General features: G+C 49.9%; 7 protein-coding genes across 7 annotated transcripts; 4 read left to right on the forward strand and 3 right to left on the reverse strand.

The window, feature by feature from the left end:
• Positions 1-179: 179 nt before the first annotated feature.
• N7496_008842 (ABC transporter permease/ATP-binding protein) lies at positions 180-4,562 on the reverse strand (the record flags this gene model as incomplete). The annotated part of the gene is made up of 10 exons (XM_056701761.1): positions 180-206; positions 274-1,770; positions 1,826-1,998; positions 2,052-2,616; positions 2,664-3,240; positions 3,291-3,892; positions 3,959-4,013; positions 4,067-4,182; positions 4,245-4,322; positions 4,386-4,562. 10 exons carry the CDS (start codon positions 4,560-4,562, stop codon positions 180-182), a joined length of 3,867 nt encoding a protein of 1,288 aa, XP_056553824.1.
• Positions 4,563-4,997: 435 nt separating this feature from the next.
• Positions 4,998-7,203, forward strand: N7496_008843 (transcription factor domain-containing protein; the record flags this gene model as incomplete). The annotated part of the gene is made up of 8 exons (XM_056701762.1): positions 4,998-5,030; positions 5,165-5,262; positions 5,326-5,710; positions 5,802-5,852; positions 5,900-6,085; positions 6,141-6,620; positions 6,677-6,894; positions 6,960-7,203. The coding sequence occupies 8 exons, from the start codon at positions 4,998-5,000 to the stop codon at positions 7,201-7,203; spliced, it is 1,695 nt and encodes a 564-aa protein (XP_056553825.1).
• Positions 7,204-7,465: 262 nt separating this feature from the next.
• On the reverse strand, positions 7,466-7,765 carry N7496_008844 (uncharacterized protein; the record flags this gene model as incomplete). Its single annotated transcript, XM_056701763.1, has 1 exon — positions 7,466-7,765. One exon carries the CDS (start codon positions 7,763-7,765, stop codon positions 7,466-7,468), a length of 300 nt encoding a protein of 99 aa, XP_056553826.1.
• A 756-nt stretch (positions 7,766-8,521) lies between these two features.
• N7496_008845 (uncharacterized protein) lies at positions 8,522-12,036 on the reverse strand (the record flags this gene model as incomplete). Its single annotated transcript, XM_056701764.1, has 2 exons — positions 8,522-11,950; positions 12,004-12,036. 2 exons carry the CDS (start codon positions 12,034-12,036, stop codon positions 8,522-8,524), a joined length of 3,462 nt encoding a protein of 1,153 aa, XP_056553827.1.
• Positions 12,037-12,642: 606 nt separating this feature from the next.
• On the forward strand, positions 12,643-15,519 carry N7496_008846 (DNA ligase (ATP) CDC9; the record flags this gene model as incomplete). The annotated part of the gene is made up of 4 exons (XM_056701765.1): positions 12,643-12,680; positions 12,817-14,626; positions 14,683-14,913; positions 14,974-15,519. The coding sequence occupies 4 exons, from the start codon at positions 12,643-12,645 to the stop codon at positions 15,517-15,519; spliced, it is 2,625 nt and encodes an 874-aa protein (XP_056553828.1).
• Positions 15,520-16,220: 701 nt separating this feature from the next.
• On the forward strand, positions 16,221-18,834 carry dppV (dipeptidyl peptidase DppV; the record flags this gene model as incomplete). The annotated part of the gene is made up of 8 exons (XM_056701766.1): positions 16,221-16,291; positions 16,366-16,417; positions 16,475-16,713; positions 16,767-17,790; positions 17,840-18,062; positions 18,117-18,349; positions 18,405-18,616; positions 18,693-18,834. 8 exons carry the CDS (start codon positions 16,221-16,223, stop codon positions 18,832-18,834), a joined length of 2,196 nt encoding a protein of 731 aa, XP_056553829.1.
• Positions 18,835-19,250: 416 nt separating this feature from the next.
• N7496_008848 (uncharacterized protein) lies at positions 19,251-20,493 on the forward strand (the record flags this gene model as incomplete). The annotated part of the gene is made up of 2 exons (XM_056701767.1): positions 19,251-19,749; positions 19,841-20,493. The coding sequence occupies 2 exons, from the start codon at positions 19,251-19,253 to the stop codon at positions 20,491-20,493; spliced, it is 1,152 nt and encodes a 383-aa protein (XP_056553830.1).
• Between the last annotated feature and the right edge of the window lie 127 nt (positions 20,494-20,620).

Raw genomic sequence — 20,620 nt, forward strand, 5'->3', positions numbered from 1 at the left:
TGTGAGGCTCGTCTGAAAATACCACTCATTTACGTTTGCTCAAATAAATTGGAATTTCCCAAAACTGGACATGGTATTGATTTGAGTAAGGATTTTGTCAGTGGGTGGAGAAGATAAATATTCTATGGTGTACATATTTTGAGCGGAGACATAACGTACACCGACATCACTCAAGGCTATTATCGATCTAGCCCATTAGCCTGACACTATAAAATTGACACAAGTTAGTAGTTTTCTCAAAAGGTGACAAGAAACAAAGGAGGTGACACAAACCATCTGCCAGTATGTTCCCCGATTCTGCAACAACTCCTGATGCGAGCCCCGTTCGACGACCCGCGATCCCTTCCCACTTTGACTTTCCCCAAAGACGAAGATGGCATCTGCCTTCTGGATAGTCGCCAGTCTGTGAGCGACCGCGATAATTGTCATACTCCTTCGAGCAGCTAGCCTTTCCAGGGCAGCTTGAACTAATTTCTCCGATTGTGAGTCAAGACTCGAGGTCGCCTCATCTAGGAGAAGCAGAGACGGCTTCCGCAATAAAGCCCGGGCGATACACAATCGCTGTCGCTGGCCTCCGCTGAGAGCTGTCTGTGCATTAATCCCTAGCTCTGTGGAGTACCCCTCCGGAAGGGAAGTGATAAAGCTGTGAATCTCGGCATCCGTGCAGGCTTGGATTAATTCTTCTTCCGTGTACTCGGAGCTCTCAAGTCCGAGAGTGATGTTATCACGGATCGTGCCATCGAAAAGTTGTGGTTCTTGGGCTACCAGGGATAACGATCTTCGGTATGATGCTTGGTCAATACTGCTGACATCCTCGCCATTTAAGAAAACGATGCCTCGGAACGGATTGTAGAATCGCTCGAGAATCGATATCAAACTGGTTTTGCCACATCCCGAGGCTCCCACGAATGCAACGAATTGGCCACTTTCGATAGTCACATCAAGACTCGTGAAGAGAGGCACTTCCTGTGACTCATACTTGAATGCAAGATTTCGGAACTCGACACGAGCTCCGGATCTGCGTGATTGATCGGGCATGTGTTGCTTGGGACCGGCATTAATCTCGTCCAAGGCTGGCCGGAAGTTCAGAATCCGGTTCGCCGAAGATGTAGCCTGAGCAATGTTTGGCCCGAAACTAAAGAATTGACCCGCTTGTTGCCCACCGAGAATGATCGACATGTACACAACAAAGAACGAAGCGGGCTGGTACTCCCTGGACGCAAGAAGCTGGCCACCGTACCAAAAGGTGAGTGCCATGGCGCAGAGCTCAACGCTATCAGAGAAAGCAAAGACCAGAGTTGCCAACCATGCTTTGCGGAAGGCTTTGCTCTGCTGCTGTTTTAAGAGAGTCGAGTATCGATTTAGGATCGAATCTTCCATGGTCAACGCTGAGACGGTCCGGAATGCATGGATAGCTTCGGCTGCAAACTGTGAGGAACCCGAGTATACCTCCGCGTTAAGAGCTTCGAATTCTAGCTCGTACCGGATGCGCATGAAGGCGGCTAGGAACACGCAAGGGAGGGCAGCGAAGACAGTGACGAGACTGAGCTTCCAACCAAACGCAAAAGCGATCGAGATGCAGCCTACCATACTGAATACCGAGATCACTGGGAAAATGCCGTTCAGCCCGATCATCTCCTGGATTTGTTTGGGGTCGGTGGATAGACGTGAAACTAGTGAGCCGGAGGCATTTTCGTTCATGTCGTAGAACGGGACGGGCTTTTTCAGGATGTTTTGGAAGTACTCTGTTCGGCAGGAAGATGATATTTCCTACATTGTGTTAGATCATCTTGTTGTATCTCATATCAATTCATCAATCACTCACAACAGAAAGTCGGTTGGCCGAGAATCCGACCGTGGCGTAGCAGAGAGCAATTCCCAGAGCAAGAATGAAGAAGATCAGGGCCCAGAAATTGGCACCATCGACCAGTTCCTGTCCAGTGAGACGGAATACATCGATGAGATTTGCGAAAAGCCAACTCTGCAAAGGGAAAGCGGCTGATGAGAGAGTTAGTAAAACAGACGAGGAGAGTTAAGGATACACAACATACATGCAGCTCCCAGTGCCCCAAGGACAGCAGTCAGACAAAGGAACCAATGTGTCTTGGCCTCGTAGATAAAAACCCCAGTGCTTCGGAAAAAGCCACGCGTTTTTACTTTCTCCTTCCGGTCTTCCTGTACCTGCTCAGACTTGATTGTAGTAGAACGATCAAGTTCCTCTACCAGGGCTTCTGTGACCTCTGTTACCTCAGCTTCTTCTTCGGCGGCAATTTCGAGTTTTTGAGCGTTAACGAGGCCTCGGTAAAGCCCGTCTTCCATGGCAAGAAGCTCTTCATGCGTTCCTTGCTCAACAATGACACCGCTCCTGAGAACGAGAATGCAATCGGCACGTCGAACGGTGGACAGTCTGTGTGCAATGACGATTGTGGTACGATTTTTAGAGACGCGATCCAGAGCTGCCTGGACTATCTTTTCTCCACGCACGTCAATGGCGCTGGTAGCTTCGTCCAGAATCAAGATGGTCGGCTGCTTGATAATACTGCGGGCAATAGCTAGGCGCTGTCGTTGACCACCACTCAATTTGGCGCCGTTCTCTCCCACAATGGTGTCGTATCCCTGGAGGGTTAGTCGGAGAATAATCAGTACGAGCACTGTAAACATACCTTTGGAAGACGCTCAATAAACTCGTCTGCAAATGCTTCTTTGCATGCATTCTCCACCAATTCAGCCTTCACAGAATCAGGCTCGTTCTCCCACTTTGTACCGACAAGTCCAAATGAGACGTTCTTGAAAATAGTATCATTGAAGAGGAATGGCTCTTGCTGTACAAGTCCGATTTGAGATCTCCACCACTTGAGATCCAGCTCCTCAATGTTCCGCTCGCCGAGAGAGATCTTCCCACCTTCTGGGGTATACCATCGCTCTAGAAGAGCAACGATGGTGCTTTTCCCGGATCCCGATGGGCCCACCAACGCAGTAGTCTTTCCTCGTTCGAATCGAGCGTTCATTTCCTGGAGAATCTTGCTCTCTGGTCGCGTCGGGTACGTAAATTCCACATTTTGGAAATCTATATCACCGTGAGCCAAAGCCTCAGAATCTTGAACACCGCCCGCGACAATCCTCTCAGAGTCAATGATGTCAAAAAATGAGGTTGACGCGCTGGCGGCTTTGAAGACCATCGTTAACGGCGTTGCAATGCCGCCAAGAACACTAACTGCTATCATGATCGAGAAGAAAACACTGGCAACTACGGTTAGCAATAACAACAAAGGTAGTACAAGTCAACCTACATGATAACTGTATTCACGTTTGCAATGTGACCCTCGCGATAGAGCTTCAGCCCAAGCCAGAAAGCCAGTGAATAGCTAGCGTAAATAGCGAAGAACATGAGACCGAACTGGACTCCAAGCATGATAGCCATGCTCCGGCCTCGATTCCGGGATTCTATTACCCACTGGCGATATTTCTTTGCCAAAGGTGCCTCGGCACCCAGAGAAATGACAGTTCGGATTGAGCCAAATACTTCTGCCGCAATCGCTGAATGCTTTTCATCCGCCTTGTCCACCTTTTGTTGGATCTGAGAGATAGCGGGTAGCGTCAAGCAGCAGACGACGAGAATGAAGAGAAGGCAGGAGCTGGTGGCAAGAGTCAGGGCCCATGAGTATTTGAAGGCGATGATGTAGGCAGCGATAAGGAGGGCGGTAGATTGGAAGAGTATCGCTAGCTTGTCTGAGATGCTCTGCTGGATCGAATTGGAGAGAGTGGTGATTGCGTTAACGACTGTTCCAACCGAAACCTGGTCTAGTTTGCTGATCGGCTGAGCGAAAAGCGAGTTCATGTACTCTAAACGCAAAGCAGCCGAAACCCGGAGACTGATGACGCGAAAGCAGTACTAGAAATGGAACCAGTTAGATTGCTCATAAGACTGAATATCGCGGGGTACGAGTTCAATAGTTACCATGGAGAAATATGTCAAGGTGAACTTTGCAATGAAAAGGTAGACAATATACAAGCTTCCCGACAGTTAGCTTGGTCGCATCCTCGAACAGAAGAAGATTTGGCCTACCTGAGCCTACTGACCGACGCTTTGAAGTCCGCTTCCGTGGTCGATGATCCTGGTGTAAAATATGAACTAAATTCGCCGACCAGTCCACCAAACACAATGTTCATGATTGGTAAGGGCTAATGCAAGATCAGTGCTGCGTTCCTCCGGTTTGATATGAAGTATATAGCCAGCCACGTACCACACCGGACCCAATAGAGCATATCAGGGCGATCGCGAGGACCACGCGATCTTTGGGGGTCGTATAAGATAGGACTCTCTGCATTTTATTAGTAACAGATCGCACTAGGAGCCAGAGTGCCATCTGAAGCTGGAGACGCACGAAATAGTCTTTGAGTGAAGTAGCTTGCTCGGCCGGAGCTTTTGCCACAGAATCCTCCTTGGCAATAGCAGCCTCATCGTTGGGTTTATCATCTGTCGAAGCCGAGTGCGACTCGCCGATCGGATTTTTCTCCTCTGTCACAGCTTCTCCTTGATCGATAGTCGGGGAAAGCCCCATGTTTCCAAGTTGGAGCGAATGTATGATGCGTGAAATGAATCATGGAGGAAAGGGAAGGGGGTCACACTCGATCTATATTTAAGGAATGGTGGTATAAATTGGTCTGCCTTGAAGACGGGGAATACGAGACTTACCAAATTCAGGGTAGGGAAATCAGCAACTTGGCCTGACATTTGATAGGCCAGGGTTACGGTAGCTCTAGGCTGAAGAGTAGTAGAATGACAGGATTTGGTTGTATGTACCGACCCTGAGGACCCTCAGGCAGTCAAAAGTGGAGAACTTGAGGTCACGGACCATCCCGGACTTTCGGAATTATCCGAATCCCCGGCTCCACCGGATCCACTTTGTTCCTTCTCCCGGGCTTTCGGACTCTGCTATTCCCGCTTCTTCATCCTTCCAATTCCTCATGACTGATTTTGAAAACAATAGCAGAATATGAGTGACCGGCGCACATTGGAGAGTATTGCGGTAAGCAATTTTTGCATCTACCCGTTCCAGTCGCTTCCTGACCAAGGTATCCCAGTGCAGTCGCTGCCAATTCAAAAAGGTAACACCCTGTACAACCCCTGGCGTCACGACCAGCCAAAGTAATTAGATTCTAGGTTCGATGTGATCGAGTTGCCCCTCGATGTGGTAAATGTAAATCGATTGGAGCCGATTGTACATACCGCTCCAGAAAGCCGCGAGCTAAGAAACAAGGGTAAATGCTAACCTCCTATTCGTCTTCTGTACTTCGGACCTTTTGACTGATAGCTAATTATAGTAACGATATTAGTGAGAACAATGTTCTAGCAGACGTTCTTAATAGGCTTAAACGCCTGGAAGAACACTGTGGCCTAGAAACAGCTTCAGACACTGACGAACATGTTGATCGTTCGATGTCACGTCCATCCGTCAATTCGGACAACTCTCCAGCTGTATTCCCGGAGAGCTCAAATGACCCAGTCGCGCCCGGTGTGATCGGTGGTATCTTGAGTCGCATCAATGATCCCCATAACCGGGCTCTACTTCTTTCAAATGTATTCAGCCATTTGCGAGCGGTCGAATCATGTTTCTTTGAAAATGAAAATTGCGTCCGGGCCATTGCTGTTGCAATGTCACAAATCGAACATCTGCAGGACACGCCAACCAATGAGATATCCGCGGATGTTGATATGCCAAAAGAGATTGCAAGGAAATTTATTCAGAGCAAGTTTATCTATTATCCTTGGCTGTAGGCTGTGCTAATACCCCCTTCAGATTATTATGATTGTTACCAATTCGAAGGATTCAAAATACCTCTCGACAAAGGTTTTCTGCTGTCCATCCCTGATCTGTTGGAAAACCCTCATGTTCAGCTTGATTATATTTCTCAGATCATTTACCACGCCCTTGGACTACAAGGGATTATCCTGGACCCCGGCTCTCATAAGGATAATGGCGGCCTGATCAAATTTCTCTACCGGAAGTGTCTGGACCTGACTGCTCGCTGGCAGGACCACATTCAGAATACCCCTGCCGATCTCTATGCAGCAATTCTGATGGTAAGTCGAGAAATGTTCTTTGAATTAAAATGACTTTGGACTGACAGTCTACCAGGTATCAATGGCACTGGAGGGCTGCAATAGTGAATTGGCCTGGAAGATGCTCGGTCATTCTCTCACGATAGCCAAAGCCTTGGGATATTTCTACGTCGACGGCAACCCAGACGGCGAGGACGGACAGCCATCGATCGAACCGTCGACCGAAGACACAGAAGTAGACAAAAATCGAAAACGATTCGAATTCTGGCATCTACTTCGAACGGATTGTCTTTTCAGACTTTCATTCGGCAAACCGACTCTTATCCCACCAGGATCATGGAAGGTTAACTTCCCAGATCCAACAATTGATGGTGTCGATGATGAATCTTCTCGCTTTATCCAAATCCACTTTCTGGCTTCTATGCGGCTTGCTCTGGTGGTGATGAAGTATTTAGACTGGGTTGACTTGGGGCCAGATCCCAACCCGGTCTCGCATGATGCAGCCGTTGACAGCTTCCTCGAGGAGGTGCAGTTGATCAAGCGTGATTGGGATACGGTATGATTTCATCCAACTATGGTCGAAATATTGTAATTGCTAACACATTTGTGCAGGATGAACTTCTTCGAATGGCAAAGACCCAAGTCGATACATGGTTCTGCGGTGATATGATCTTTAGTAGCTACAAAATCCTCATAATTCTCCATCAGTCCAAGAAATGCGGCCAGGAAAAACACCGACTACCACACCAAACAGTTGATTTCTCAAGAAAGTCCATACAAATGTTCCAGTCTCTGTTAGGATCAAGTCTACATGCATATTGGGGAATAAGGTTTGTGATCAGCAACATCTTTCCGTAACATGCTTTTTAAGCCATCACTAACCGAAAATATGTAGCCTCATCTTGCTTCACCAGTTCATTCCCTTTTTCATCCTCTGCTTGGATATCATTGGGAATCCTGAGCGTGGTGAGATCGACACCGATCTCTCTTTAGTGACCTGGATCGGTGACCATGTCGAGAGTATCGTTGAGGAACGGGTAGAACTGAGACCTGTGATGATTATCATGAAAGCTATGTTGACGGCTTGCCACCAAGTCAGAACCAACCGCCTTGATTCGAGAATGACAGACGCACCATAGCCAGTTCAGTGGGGTCCAGTGATAGATTCTATAGCCCTGAACTTATGACGATGTCAAATCATGTTCTTCTCAATCCGGTCGAGTCAGACTGTCACTGATATCAGAACTGTGTTTTTAGAGTATCTACTAGAGCTCACCTAGAGCAGCAGATAGGACACACTACAAGTACGATGAAAAAATCTAAGGGAAAAGTATATTCCATTTCATGAATAAATCAAAGCCACCGATCAACCCAAACTCCACCTGGCAAGAAATGATCAACTTACTGTGGCGCCATAAAATTCAACCCCAGCCCACTTTGAAAGACATCCTCGCGATGAAACGGGAGTCCACGAGTATCCACGTGCCGAATCCACGACAACACCCTGTTAATCGCATTAAGGTAAACCTGCGACTGTGTAGATCCTGGAACCCGGAAAGAAAAACAGTTCTCGATTTCTTCGTCTTCGGGGTCGTGTGTAAGACTGGCTTCGTGTTCCTCGAGGCACAACAACATGCCTTGCAGAAGGTCGTAGTCGCTCAGGTGGCAGTCGCTAGCCTCGTAGTAGATGTTCACGTACATGGTGGATAGTTGGGTTGTTACCTTGGTGGATAGGTGATAGATATTTTGGTAGGTTGTCAACTTGTGGTTTATTGTAGAAGGCGCTTTGAATGGAGGGGGTTTGGGTGAGGGAGGCCTGGAGCTTGAAGATTTGGAGATGAGGACTATACTGAGGAATTGGCAGCTTAAATATTCTGTTGAGCTAAAGAGACAAATTAAAATAGAATGACTTGAAAGGCTTTGATGGCCGTGTATCTCGACCGCTTTGTCTACGAATTGGTGACATCTCCATATCCGAGTTTGGTCCAACAATGATGAACAATGCATTCCTTTCTCAGCGACTATCTATTGTAAGCAAATACGCTCTTTATTCTAGTGACACGTTGTACCTTGAACTTCATTCATTTAGGCCTTAACACTAGAGTTCCAGGCTATTCTTGTCTCTGCCTCTTTCACACATTGATTGTAAAGATATTGCTTTGATCATTGCCGAATAGATGCTTACTTTAGATTCCCTCGAGCCTATTAGGAAACATATAGTAGTCTGGGCAGGGATAACTAAGCAGATCACCAAAGAGAAGGCGTGTTAGGTGATAAGCCGACTGGCCGTGTGGCCACTACCGGGCGCACTGTATTCGTTTGTCGCCCCGGGAGCGGCCAAACTAACTAGTTAACTATGGACTTTTCAGCGGATTAGTCATCTAGAAGAAAAGTGGGCATCAACGGATGGTGTTTAATTTGTACATATAATTCGTCTATTGATACTACAACAGGTAGCTAGAATGCTACCACCGCATACTGTAAGGGCTCGCCGAAAACTTCAATGACATCAACTACCTCGGACACACGCGAGGCAGATGGCTTGGCTCGATGTGAGGTCATGACGAACCAAGTCAGATCAGGATTCCAAGTCTCCATTGCATGAATAGCATTTTCCACTGATTCCAGCATCGATCTTGAGACATCATCTGATGTTAATGGGGAAGCTCGCTCTGGTGGTTGGAAGTAATACTCTGGCCCAACAAAGAGTGCGATCCATGCGCCCAGAATCTCGCAGATTTGATCTCCTGCTTCTAGAGGAAGCCGGACGCGAGAAAGAATAGTGATGAACAGGGAGATTAAAGCCCTCCACAGAGCGTGTTGGGGTGTGAATGTGCGCGAGCCGGAGGCAGTCGGCGACAAGGCGAGAGATGGTGTCAGTGCGAACATGCCCTCAGCTGCTGCGCCTGTTGGTTGCATAGCTGATGCCGCAGCGGTCGGGGCGACGTTGGCCTTCCTTTGTTGTCGAGCACGTCGCTCATTGGCCACCTCGGCATCCTGCCGTACTTGGGCCCAGACGCGCTGGTAGAGTCGGTGCCAACGGGGGAATTCCGTTTCAACACGCGAGGCCATGAAATCACCAGCGCCCTTGCACATGGCTTCAATTACCTGGCAAGCCGTTGTAATGACAAAGGTCTCCTCTTGGAATGTGTGGTTATCGGGCTGGTTGGTAGAGCTTCGAGACTCTGCGGGAGATCTGTTGATGAGGGCGGATGAGGAGAAATCGCCCGTTAGGGATGATGGGAAAATGACTCTTGAAGCGACCGAATGCCAAAGGTCATTGATGAGAGGCAGGAAGCTGTTTTCATTTTGAGACAGAGATGGGAGCACTTCAATGAGTATTGAGAGGAGAGCGCGTCGAAGGTATGGCGAAGGAGACGAAATGTGCGAGGGGATGGATTTGACAATGTGAAGAAGCAGAGAGTGGGTTTTGCTAAGTGGCTTCTCGCTATCCTCTGGTTCCTTGGGCGGAGGAAGTGGTTCATCAGATTCAGCTTGCTTCAATAACTCTTCGATGGATTCCGGCTCGGGTGGGGGCTTCTCGTAAGTCTCCGACCAAGGCTTTTGGGGGTGTGAGAGTGTGCCATCAATCTCAACGTCATTTTCGGTGTTTTCAACACGTTTGGTCTTTCGGGTTGCGATATCATTCGCGACCGTTGATATAGAGAGATGCTGATATTGTGACTTGCGACTGTCGTGTGGTCCCGTCTCTCGGCCACTGTCAATCGTCAACAGAGCCGGTTTCCGTGATCCCTCCTCCACAATAGCAGCCAATGTCTTGAACATCATTTCGACAAGCTTGGGATAGCCGTGATAGAGATCAAGGATGCCAAAGATAGAGTCGACTAGGTCATCCAAGTATGGAACGAGTTGTGCACCACATAGCTTGACCATCATAAAGAGCACTTGGGGCGGGTATGGTGATACATCGAACGTGTTCAGCTTGAGAGCCACCGAATTAACCAAGTAGTCTACATTTTCGATGATCATGGAGCCAGCGTCAGGGTAGTTGCATGCTTGAGTGAGGACGTTGAGACATATCATAGCATGCCGCTGGAGAGTAGTGTTGTTGGAAGCGAGTAGCTGCAGTGTTGGGTATAAGGCATCCATGAGTTCGGGTCGGAATGCCTCTCCTAATTGCTGGGCTTGAAGAGCCACGGCTTCCAACGCGAGAGCTGACATTCGCCAATCACCAGAGCCGTCGACTGGCAGATCGTTCAGAATTGTAAGTGAAGTGTAGTACAACTCTTCGATCATGCCAGCACGTTTCACGAGTGAACTAGATCCCTCTACATGATCATCGGCAATAAAGTCATCAAAATCTGCGGATTGCTGCGACTGGGCTCGCAAGGAGGTCAGGGCTAGCCAGTATGGGGCAACGGCTGAATCTTCTGATACAGCATGCAGGCGGTTGATTATGGACCTCGTGATTTCATTGCCTGACTCGGACAGATTCAGCCTCATAATAAACGCCCGCATGTCTTTTAATGTTTGCTGCTGACTCTGATGCTCGAGTAGCACAGGTGGGAAGGCTATAGATTTGGATTCGGAGGCAAGTACATCCCAGCGCAGATCACCTGGGGTCGATACTGACTGCAGGGAGTTAGTGCCATGGTTTACGACAGCTCCCATACTATCGCACAAACCAGAGGCCAGACTGCCTGTAAGCAGGTCTGACCCAGATTGCATTTGAGACAGGATTTGGAAGACAGTGGAGATTTGTCGGATTCCCCACTGCTTGGCTGTTTCGTCGTTGCTTTGCATGATTCGCGGGAATGCCGTGAGCCAAGTATGAAGCGATTCCTTCAGCGAGTCTAACACGACCGAATAAGTCGTGGCAAGATGGATGAGCGTAAGGTAAGCCTGGTTCGGATAATCGCCTTCGTTATCGGCTAAGACGACAATGGTTTCAGCCATCATGGGAACAGCATCCTTCAAAGTGGTCTGACAGTCCTCAATCACCATCACACAGAGATCCAACAAGGCAGATTGGACCTCCGGCCTTTGGTGGCGTCGTATTTGAGTGACATTGACGAGCGCCAGTTTGATTTGGGTGGTCGTAGCTTTTAGCCAGGAAGCATCAAGAGCAACTTTGTCCGATTCGGCAGGAACAACGGGCGCCGTTTCTGTTTTGGCGACTGCATGATCATTCAGGACAACTTTGAGCAATCGATTCAGAACCTCCAGGCATATTTCCAAGAGCTTGTAGGACCGCCGACTTTGCGTTGTAGGACGGATCACCTTTGCTAGTACAGAAACAGTGCGTGGCATGATGCTGGCTAAGACGACACGGTCTGTGATGCGGGTATAGAGAGATTGAAGTGCTCTGGCAGCGGAAATCCCGATTTCATCGGACCTTTCATCCACGACTCCCTCGAGCAGGATATACACAGTCTGATCGACAACCGTAGCCGTTCCAATTTCGTGGAAGATGGTTTTATCAGCGACGGGACCTCGTAGCATATCAACGATAGAACGAAGGCAATCAAAGCACGCAACGGATAGTTCTTCCGCTACCTGTGCCTTCAGTGGTTGTTGCCCATCAGCCTTATTCGCAGATCCTCCCACCATCAGCGTCAACAGTATAACCAACTGCTTTCCCAGCGCCGGCGATAACTGTTCTCGCCAGCCATCCGATATAATCAGGTGTAGACATTGTACAGCTAGTTCGAGGCATCGTGCTGGAAGGCGATGCGTTTCGTTGAAGATATGCGAGAGCGGAAAGAAGGCATACTCGGCAAGCTTGCCATCCAGTGTGTTCTTCGCCGCAAGCTCCTTTAGAGTCCGGTGCACGGGTTCAAGAGCTCGAGTAACATCCACAGCGAAGGCATGATTCCCGCGAAACCGTAAGCCAACCGAGCTGAGCTCAACACAAGGCTCTCGTAGCTATGGGAAGTAAGACACTTGCTGAGGAATAATTAGTGGTGGGATGGGCATACCAGCTTAAAGGATTCCTGCCGTAGGTCGGCCATTGTGGCTAGGGGTGCAGTGAAACCTCGTAAGTGTGAATAGCATCTGAAGCACAGTGCCGGTAGATTTTGGCCTTAGAATGGACAGCAATAAGAACCCATCTTGAGACTTAATCTGTTGTGCTCACGATCGCGACTGCCGGCCATGACCGTGGAAATACCCCACCGCCTGCTGATCTGCCACTTCACCAAAGCGGTGAGTTATCAGCTTCCTATCTTGGCAAGATAGCTTCCACGTGACAGGCGCGTCACGTCGCGCGGAGAAGAGGCTCGAGGCTGCCTGGCGAAAGCTAAGTTAAACTGGTGTCTGTTGCCTGGTTTCATTCCCATTTGGCCAAACTTATATACTGAGGCCTCCCCGGACTGCATTGAGCCAGCGGCCGTTTTCCCTTGAGCTCTTCTATGCGTGGCCTGCGGATTCCGTCCGCGCTCACTTTGCTGTCGCGCTCCGAACCAAACTTCTTGACAGTCACGCGGTACACAAAGACATCATTTCTATCAGCATCTTCTCCACGACGAGGAGTTCTATCGCAATCAATCGCCCCATATTCCTTGATTTCTTCCTCGCGCATACTACGGCCAGCCGAGATTTTAATCCCCTCCACAAGTATGGCGGACGACAAGAGTCGCAAGCAGGCGACGTTGGGGTACGTGCGCGATTCTCAATTGACCATCGGGTGCGTGGAGAGAAGATTCACTGCGGCGCTCACCCGCCAGTCTTCAATTTTCCATCCACCCGAATCTATTGCCAGTGAATTTGCTAACATGCTGCGGTCATTTTAGGAGGTTCTTCGGCTCAAATGCGGGCGCCAATCAAGCACCAAAGAAACAGACAACATTGGCATTCGGCGGAAAGATTCAAAGAGCTACTGCTGATGCCGCTACCGAATCTGTGGACGCAAGTGCTGCTGAGCCTGCCCCCAACGCCGAATCCAATGGTGTGGAGTCAAGCAAGAACCTGAAGCGAGAAAAGGCCGAGGATGCAGGGGATAGCGACGGATCGGACGTCCAACCGGTCTCTAAGCGTCGGCGCAAAGCTACAAAAGAACGTTCCCCTTCGGCAGAAAAACGATCACCTTCCCCCAAGCGATCACCAAAAAAGTCACCCAAGAAGTCCCCGGCCAAGTCCGTATCAAGCCCCATCAAATCCGAAATACCATCACCCAAACCTGTTGTGAAGAAGGCCTCCGGAGAAGAGACTCCGGAAGCGGATCCCAACTCAGATGTGGATGACGAGGAGATGGAGTCCGGGAGCGAGGCTGAAGAAGAGGCCAAGCCAGAAGCGAAGAAGAAGACCATGGCGAAGGTGCAGGCCACTTTGAAAGCCACCGGCAAAGACCCATATCCGGACTGGAAGGCAGGCGATCCAGTCCCCTATGCTGCTCTGTGCACCACCTTCTCGTTGGTTGAGATGACCACGAAACGCCTGATCATTCTTGCCCATTGTTCTCTCTTCCTTCAGCAGGTGCTGCGCTTGACCCCGAATGACCTGCTTCCTACAGTGCAACTCATGATCAACAAGCTCGCCGCCGATTATGCCGGCATTGAGCTTGGGATTGGTGAGTCATTGATTATGAAAGCTATCGGCGAGAGTACGGGTCGCAGCCTGCAGGTCATCAAGGCAGACCAGCATGAAATCGGTGATTTGGGCTTGGTGGCTGCCAAGAGCCGTGGCAACCAGCCCACCATGTTCAAGCCGAAGCCCTTGACTGTCAGAGGTGTCCATGAGGGACTGCTGGGCATTGCCAAGGTTCAAGGGCATGGATCACAGGACAAGAAAATTTCTGGTATCAAGAAGTTGTTGTCCGCGGCCGACTCTGCCACTTCTGGAAAGGGCAATAAGGGCGTTGATATTACCAAGGACAAGGGTGGCCCTAGCGAGGCGAAGTTCATCGTCCGCTTCCTTGAGGGCAAGTTGCGACTGGGACTCGCAGAGAGGACCGTTCTTGTAGCGCTGGCTCAGGCCATTGTCACCCACGAAGCCGCAGTTGCAGGGGAGAAGGCTCCGACCCCAGAGCGGCTGGCTGAGGGTGAGTCGGTCCTCAAGTCAGTATATAGCGAGCTGCCATCCTACGAAGTGATCATTCCCGCTATGTTGGAGCATGGTCTCTTCGATCTGCCCAAGGTGTGCAAGCTTCAGCCCGGTGTCCCCTTGAAGCCCATGCTTGCCAAGCCGACCAAGTCGATTACTGAAGTCCTTGACCGCTTCGAGGGCAAAGAATTTACCTGTGAATACAAATACGATGGTGAGCGTGCACAGATCCACTTTGTGGCTCCAGATCATATCCATAAGTATCCTGGGTCAGTTGCTACACTGCAAAAGGATCAAAAAGGTCTCAGTGCTATCTTCTCTCGCAACTCTGAGGATCTGTCAAAGAAGTACCCGGATGTTCTAGGTAAGCTTGACAGTTGGGTGAAGGAAGATGTCAACAGCTTTGTTTTAGATTGCGAGACTGTCGCTTGGGATACTATGAACAAGAAGGTTCTCCCATTCCAGCAGCTTATGACACGCAAACGGAAGGATGTGAAGGCAGAGGACGTTAAGGTCAAGGTCTGCGTCTTTGCATTCGATTTGCTCTTCTTCAATGGAGAGGTGAGTAAGCCCCGTTGGCAAGATTTTTGCGATAGTCACTAATGCGGTCGTGATAGCCATGTGTCAAAAAGTCACTCCGTGAACGCCGAGAGCTACTGCACAAGTGCTTCCAACCCATGGAAGGCGAGTTCCAATTTGCACAATTCGGCAATACCAATGTCCTCGACGAGATCCAAGATCTTTTGGATGAAAGTGTGAAGGCTTCATGTGAAGGGCTGATGGTGAAGATGCTGGACACGTCAGAGAGTGGCTATGAGCCCAGCAAGCGTAGTCGCAACTGGCTGAAGGTATGATTCAATAGTTCACCTTCCAACATTATGGTAGAGACTAACTTATTATCCGTGCAGGTCAAGAAGGACTATCTTGCTGGTGTCGGCGACTCTCTCGACCTCGTCGTTCTCGGCGCTTACTATGGACGGGGCAAGCGTACTTCCGTGTACGGTGCATTCCTTCTAGCTGCTTACAATCCCAACACGGACAAGTACGAGACCATTTGCAACATTGGTACCGGCTTCTCCGAAGCACGATTGGAGGAACTCCACAAGGAGCTTACTCCCTTGGTCATTGACCGGCCCAAGCCTTTCTACTCTCACTCCACTGTCCCCAAGGATCAACCCGATGTGTGGTTTGAGCCACGTCTGGTCTGGGAAGTCAAAACGGCCGATTTGACCCTTAGCCCTCGGTATAAGGCCGCAGCGGATGAATTCGACGGTACGACTGGTGGCGGTAAAGGTGTCTCACTGCGGTTCCCCCGATTCATCAAGTCCCGCGAGGATAAGAAGCCAGAGCAGGCCACTACAACCCGCGCGGTGGCGGAGATGTATCGGAAGCAAGAATCGGTGGCGCAGGAAAACGCTGGTAAGCGTGGCGTTGATGATGACTTTGAATACTAAGACGCATTCTGCTAGGCGTTTTGCGAATCCATAATCAATCTATCAATTTCTCTTGAATGTTGCATTGTAGTCAGAGTAATGTCTCGGCCGTCATCACACCATTTAGCATGGGATATGCACCATGGTGGGACTAGATGGACCCTCGAACAAAGGGACGACTATCGCCGGCAGCAAAGCGGCAATTGTACATGTTCAGGGACATTTGGTGCAATTTTAAATTCAAGAGTCAATTAACCTGCCAATTACCAATTAACAACAATAATTTTCCGATTGTCTAAAGTTCTTAATTCCCGGACAATACCGTTCTATCTTTCCTCGATCCCGCCGGGTATCAGCGGGCCTCCCCGCTTGGCTTGGCGCTGCAACCCAAGCCATCAGCACTCCTTCTTTGTTCTCATCGCGAGCCAATTACACCTTCCAATGGATTTAGTGCTCTGCTTATCCACCCTCCGACAGAGCAGATCGCACCTTCTCCTCTTCCAAGCTCATCGTCATGGCCAAACAGGACCCTCCGCTGCCTGTTTATCACTCTTGGCATCGTGGAATGTAACATTTCCACCGTTGGGGAAACTGCCGGGGCACCGATGGTCCCCGCTGGGAAGAGATACTTAAGCAGAGGCACGTCTCGGGCCTGGATTATCGCTCGTTTATTATTTGTTACGTTTATCTTTAGTTGTGTGTGCGCATATCTCGTTGCGAAGATGCGCTCGTTTGAATGGGCGGCCCTTGCTTTGGGGGCTGTTGTGTCGGGGGTAAAGGCGCTGTCGCCTGAGTAAGTGCTTCTTGTATCGTGTGTCTATTTGCATATGGCAATTGGCAGAAGATCACGAACTAATGTCATTCTAGAGGGCTAATTGCAGCTCCGAGGCGTGGGGAGGCACTCCCTAATCCTTCAGGAGTAAGTGATCTTTCATCCTTTTGGAGAGAGGTATGCCTAGTGCTAACGGAAAGTCAGGAGGTAGCTTTGTTCTCATCCTCAGAGTACTCGTGGGAGACACATAAAACTTCGTCGACGTGGAACTTGATCGATCTCGACAGTGGAAAGATCACAGTGCTCACGAATGACAGCAACGTCTCCGAGCTGATCTGGCTGGGTACCGATAATTCAGGGCTGTTGTACATCAACGGCACTAACGCTGATATCCCTGGTGGTGTCGAGCTGTGGGTATCTGACACAGCCAGTTTTGAGAAGTCGTAGGTGCATGCTCTTGCTCTTTGTTGCTCAGTTTCCGCTAATCATCTTCTAGTCGCTACAAGGCAGCATCTCTCCCTGCTCCATTCTCGGGTCTTAAGACTGCGCTTACCAAGGGAGGCGACATCAACTTCCTAGTTTATGCTCAATCCTATGGAAATGGAACTGCGTACAATGAGGAGCTGGCGACTGCGCCGCTCAGCACTGCTCGCATCTACGACAGCATCTACGTTCGCCATTGGGATACCTGGTTGACCACTACTTTCAATGCTGTCTTCTCTGGTACCCTGAAGAAGAAAAAGGACGGACAGTGGGCCAACTCCCGCTATAGCTCTGACGAGCCGCTCAAGAATCTCGTTGCTGGTGTCAAGAATTTGGAATCACCGTACCCTCCTTTCGGTGACTCCTCTGATTACGACCTTTCTGCAGACGGAAAGTGGGTTGCTTTCAAGAGCAAAGCTCCTGAACTGCCACGAGCCAATCACACCGCATCTTATATCTACCTCGTTCCGCATGATGGTTCCAAGAAGCCAGAGGCAATCAACGGCCCAGACAGCCCCGGTACTCCCGATGGCATCAAGGGCGACTCCAGCAGCCCATCTTTCTCGCCGGATAGTAAACGAATTGCATACTTCCAGATGAAGAATATTGCATATGAGTCCGATCGCCGTGTGCTCTACGTCTACACTATTGGCTCTAAGAAGACTATTCCTGCCTTGGCTAAAGATTGGGACCGCTCTCCGGATTCAGTCAAGTGGGCCGCCGATGGCAAGAATCTCATCGTCAATGCTGAGGATCACGCGCGTGGCCGTCTCTTCTTCCTTCCTGCCGATGCTGGTGATGACTACAAGCCGAAGAACTTCACCAGCACCGGCTCCGTCAAGGGCTTCCGTCACCTCCCTAATGGTGATCTCTTGATCACCGGCTCGGCTATCTGGACTAGCTGGACTGTGTACACTGCGAACCCCAAGCACGGTGTTGTTTCCACGCTCATCTCTGCCAATGAGGTTGATCCTGCTTTGAAGGGATTGGGTCCTGCTGATTTGGATGAGTTCTACTATGAAGGAAACTGGACAAAAGTAAGTTACCATCTCGAGCATACGAAGAGTGTTGCACTAACCGAGTAAGATTCACTCCTGGCTTATCTATCCTGCCAACTTTGACAAGTCCAAGAAATACCCACTGGTCTTCTATGTCCACGGCGGACCCCAGGGCTCGTGGGCTGACTCTTGGAGTACACGGTGGAATCCGAAGGTCTGGGCAGACCAAGGCTATGTCGTTGTTGCACCCAACCCGACTGGTAGTACTGGCTTTGGACAAGAGTTGACCGATGCTATCACAAACAACTGGGGTAAGGTTCAACCTTCTACTGGTGGTCTTTCGACAACATGCTGACAATACGCAGGTAGCTATCCCTACGATGATCTGGTCAAGGCCTGGGAGTACGTCCGAGACAACTTTGATTTCATTGACACGGATAATGGTGTTGCTGCGGGTGCCAGTTATGGAGGTTTCATGATGAACTGGATCCAAGGTAACCCGCTTGGACGGGAGTTCAAAGCCATTGTCACCCACGATGGAACCTTTGTTGCGGATGCCAAGATTTCCACTGAAGAGCTCTGGTTCACCGAGCATGATGTGAGTTGTTCCATTCCTAGCTTTGTTCTGTGAGACAATATCTAACACGATACAGTTCAACGGCACCTTCTGGGCTAATCGAGACAACTACCGCCGTTGGGATCCCTCCGCTCCAGAGCATATTCTGCAGTTCAGCACCCCTACCTTGGTCATTCACAGCACAAAAGACTATCGCCTTGCTGAATCCGAGGGTCTGAGTCTGTTCAATGTCCTTCAGGAGCGCGGTGTTCCCAGTCGCCTGCTGAACTTCCCCGATGAAAACCATTGGTAAGTCTGATTCGCGTGGAACTATGAGGCTGTTGGTACCGGCCTGTTGAATTGCAGCAAGCTAATACATCCGCAGGGTCACGAACAAGGAGAACAGTCTGGTGTGGCATCAACAAGTCCTGGGTTGGATCAACAAGTACTCTGGCGTTGGAGCTAAGAACCCCGACGCCGTCAGCCTAGATGACACTACGATTCCAGTGGTTAACTACAATCCTTGAAGTTTCATGATTGATGATCGATGCTAGACAATCGCCGTCTCATAGTGTGGGTATGACCTTAGAATGTACATAGCCTGGCTTCAATGCATTCATATCCCCACAGTCTCTGACAACGACTTAGATGGTCGTAATACCTCTGATGACCAATTCATTGTTTTACACCAGGTCTTTGTAGTTGGTAAAACCCAGTTTGATGGAAATCCCCTACAAGTGAGTTATGCGATAGACGGAATTTCCCATCTCTCATCTACAAAATCGCCTGCTCCCCTCCACTTCAACTTCTCCATCTTCCAACTCTCACATCCTCCTCCACCACCACTTCCCCAACCCCAACACATTTTTCTCCCTCCACTTCATCTTCAACCATCCATCTACCTTCATCAACACTAATCTACTCCATCCCCCATCCATCTTCCATGGCTGGCTCCCCCTCTGGTGAACCCGGCGAGCGTCATTCACGCAAGCGTCGTGTCTCTCAGATTACCCCCGACAAGTCCAAGAAGCCGGCAAACAGTCTGTCCCCTACCCTTGCTGAGGCCAACTCGAACAAGACTTCCCAAATGGATCCATCTCCATCCACTACCAAGCCTTCTGCCGTCCCTGAGGTTTCGGTCACCAAGGGACTGGCCAAGCCCAACGACAAGACTGAGGGTCCCGCAGTCGATGCCAGTGCCAAGGCTAAGACTCCCAAGCCGGCGGTGTTGATGAAGACTAAGAACAAGTCTGAGAAGGCCACTGGAAAGGATAAGAAGCCTGATGAGAAGGAGAACGTTGCTGCAAAGAAGGATGATGGCAAGGGGAAGAAAAACGATTCCAAGGAAAACAAGGAGGACGCCAAGGATCAGAAGCCCGATACTAAGGAGAATAAGGATATCAAGGAGGCCAAGCTTGATACCAAGGAGAAGTCGACCAAAGGTACGTCTCCATGTTCCCAGTCTAATATATGCAGTTGTCAATATTCCTCTTCACGAGAGTCAGTTACTAACCCTTGTCCCCGTCTTTCTAGCTCCTGGAGTTCCGAAGGCTGGCCAGGGTGTCAAGCTCCCTGGCCTCGTACAGCCCGTCGCTTCCGACTCGGAGGACTCTAGCGATGATGATATCAACGACTCTGACGACTCCAGTGATTCCAATGACTCGTGCGACTCCGACGACTCTTCCGAGGACAGCGACTCCGAGGACCCCTCCTACCTCGACGACTATTCCGACGAGGACCTGTTCGAGGAGGTAAAGGTCGAGTACGATGAGTTCGCTCACATGAGCCCCGACCGCCTCGCTGAGGAGAAGGCCAAGACCCTTCGCCAAGTGCAGACCTTTATCGACAACTCCAAGGATAAGCACTATCATGAGTTCCCCCTGGAGAGCCTCACTGGCCCGACCAACTATTCGACCTGGATCCTTGGTATGGAGATCTTGCTGCGTATGCACCAGGTCTGGCCTGTCGTTGGTGAGCCCAGCGTTCCGCTTGATAAGGATCATGAGATGTACCCTTGGTACGAACACATGGTCAGCGTGGCAGTCTCCTTGATTTATGGCCATGTCTCCCCTGAGCTCCGCTCCCAGCGTTGCTTTATGGCTTCGGCCATCAGGCGCTCTCCCAGCATGATGATGCAGCACCTCTGGGCACATTTCAGCAAGGATGATGATAGCCTTACGTGTTAGGTGGCTTTGTCGACAGTTCCGATTCTCTCAGAAATAACGAAGTTGCATTTTCTATCAAGGCTCGGGGCACTGTGGGCCTTTGCTTGTCTGTTTTCCTGATGACTTCGTTTCTGTGGCTGGTGTGGTG

Source organism: Penicillium cataractarum, assembly GCF_028827025.1.
Source record: "Penicillium cataractarum strain IBT 29864 chromosome Unknown utg000007l, whole genome shotgun sequence".
Taxonomy (NCBI): domain Eukaryota; kingdom Fungi; phylum Ascomycota; class Eurotiomycetes; order Eurotiales; family Aspergillaceae; genus Penicillium; species Penicillium cataractarum.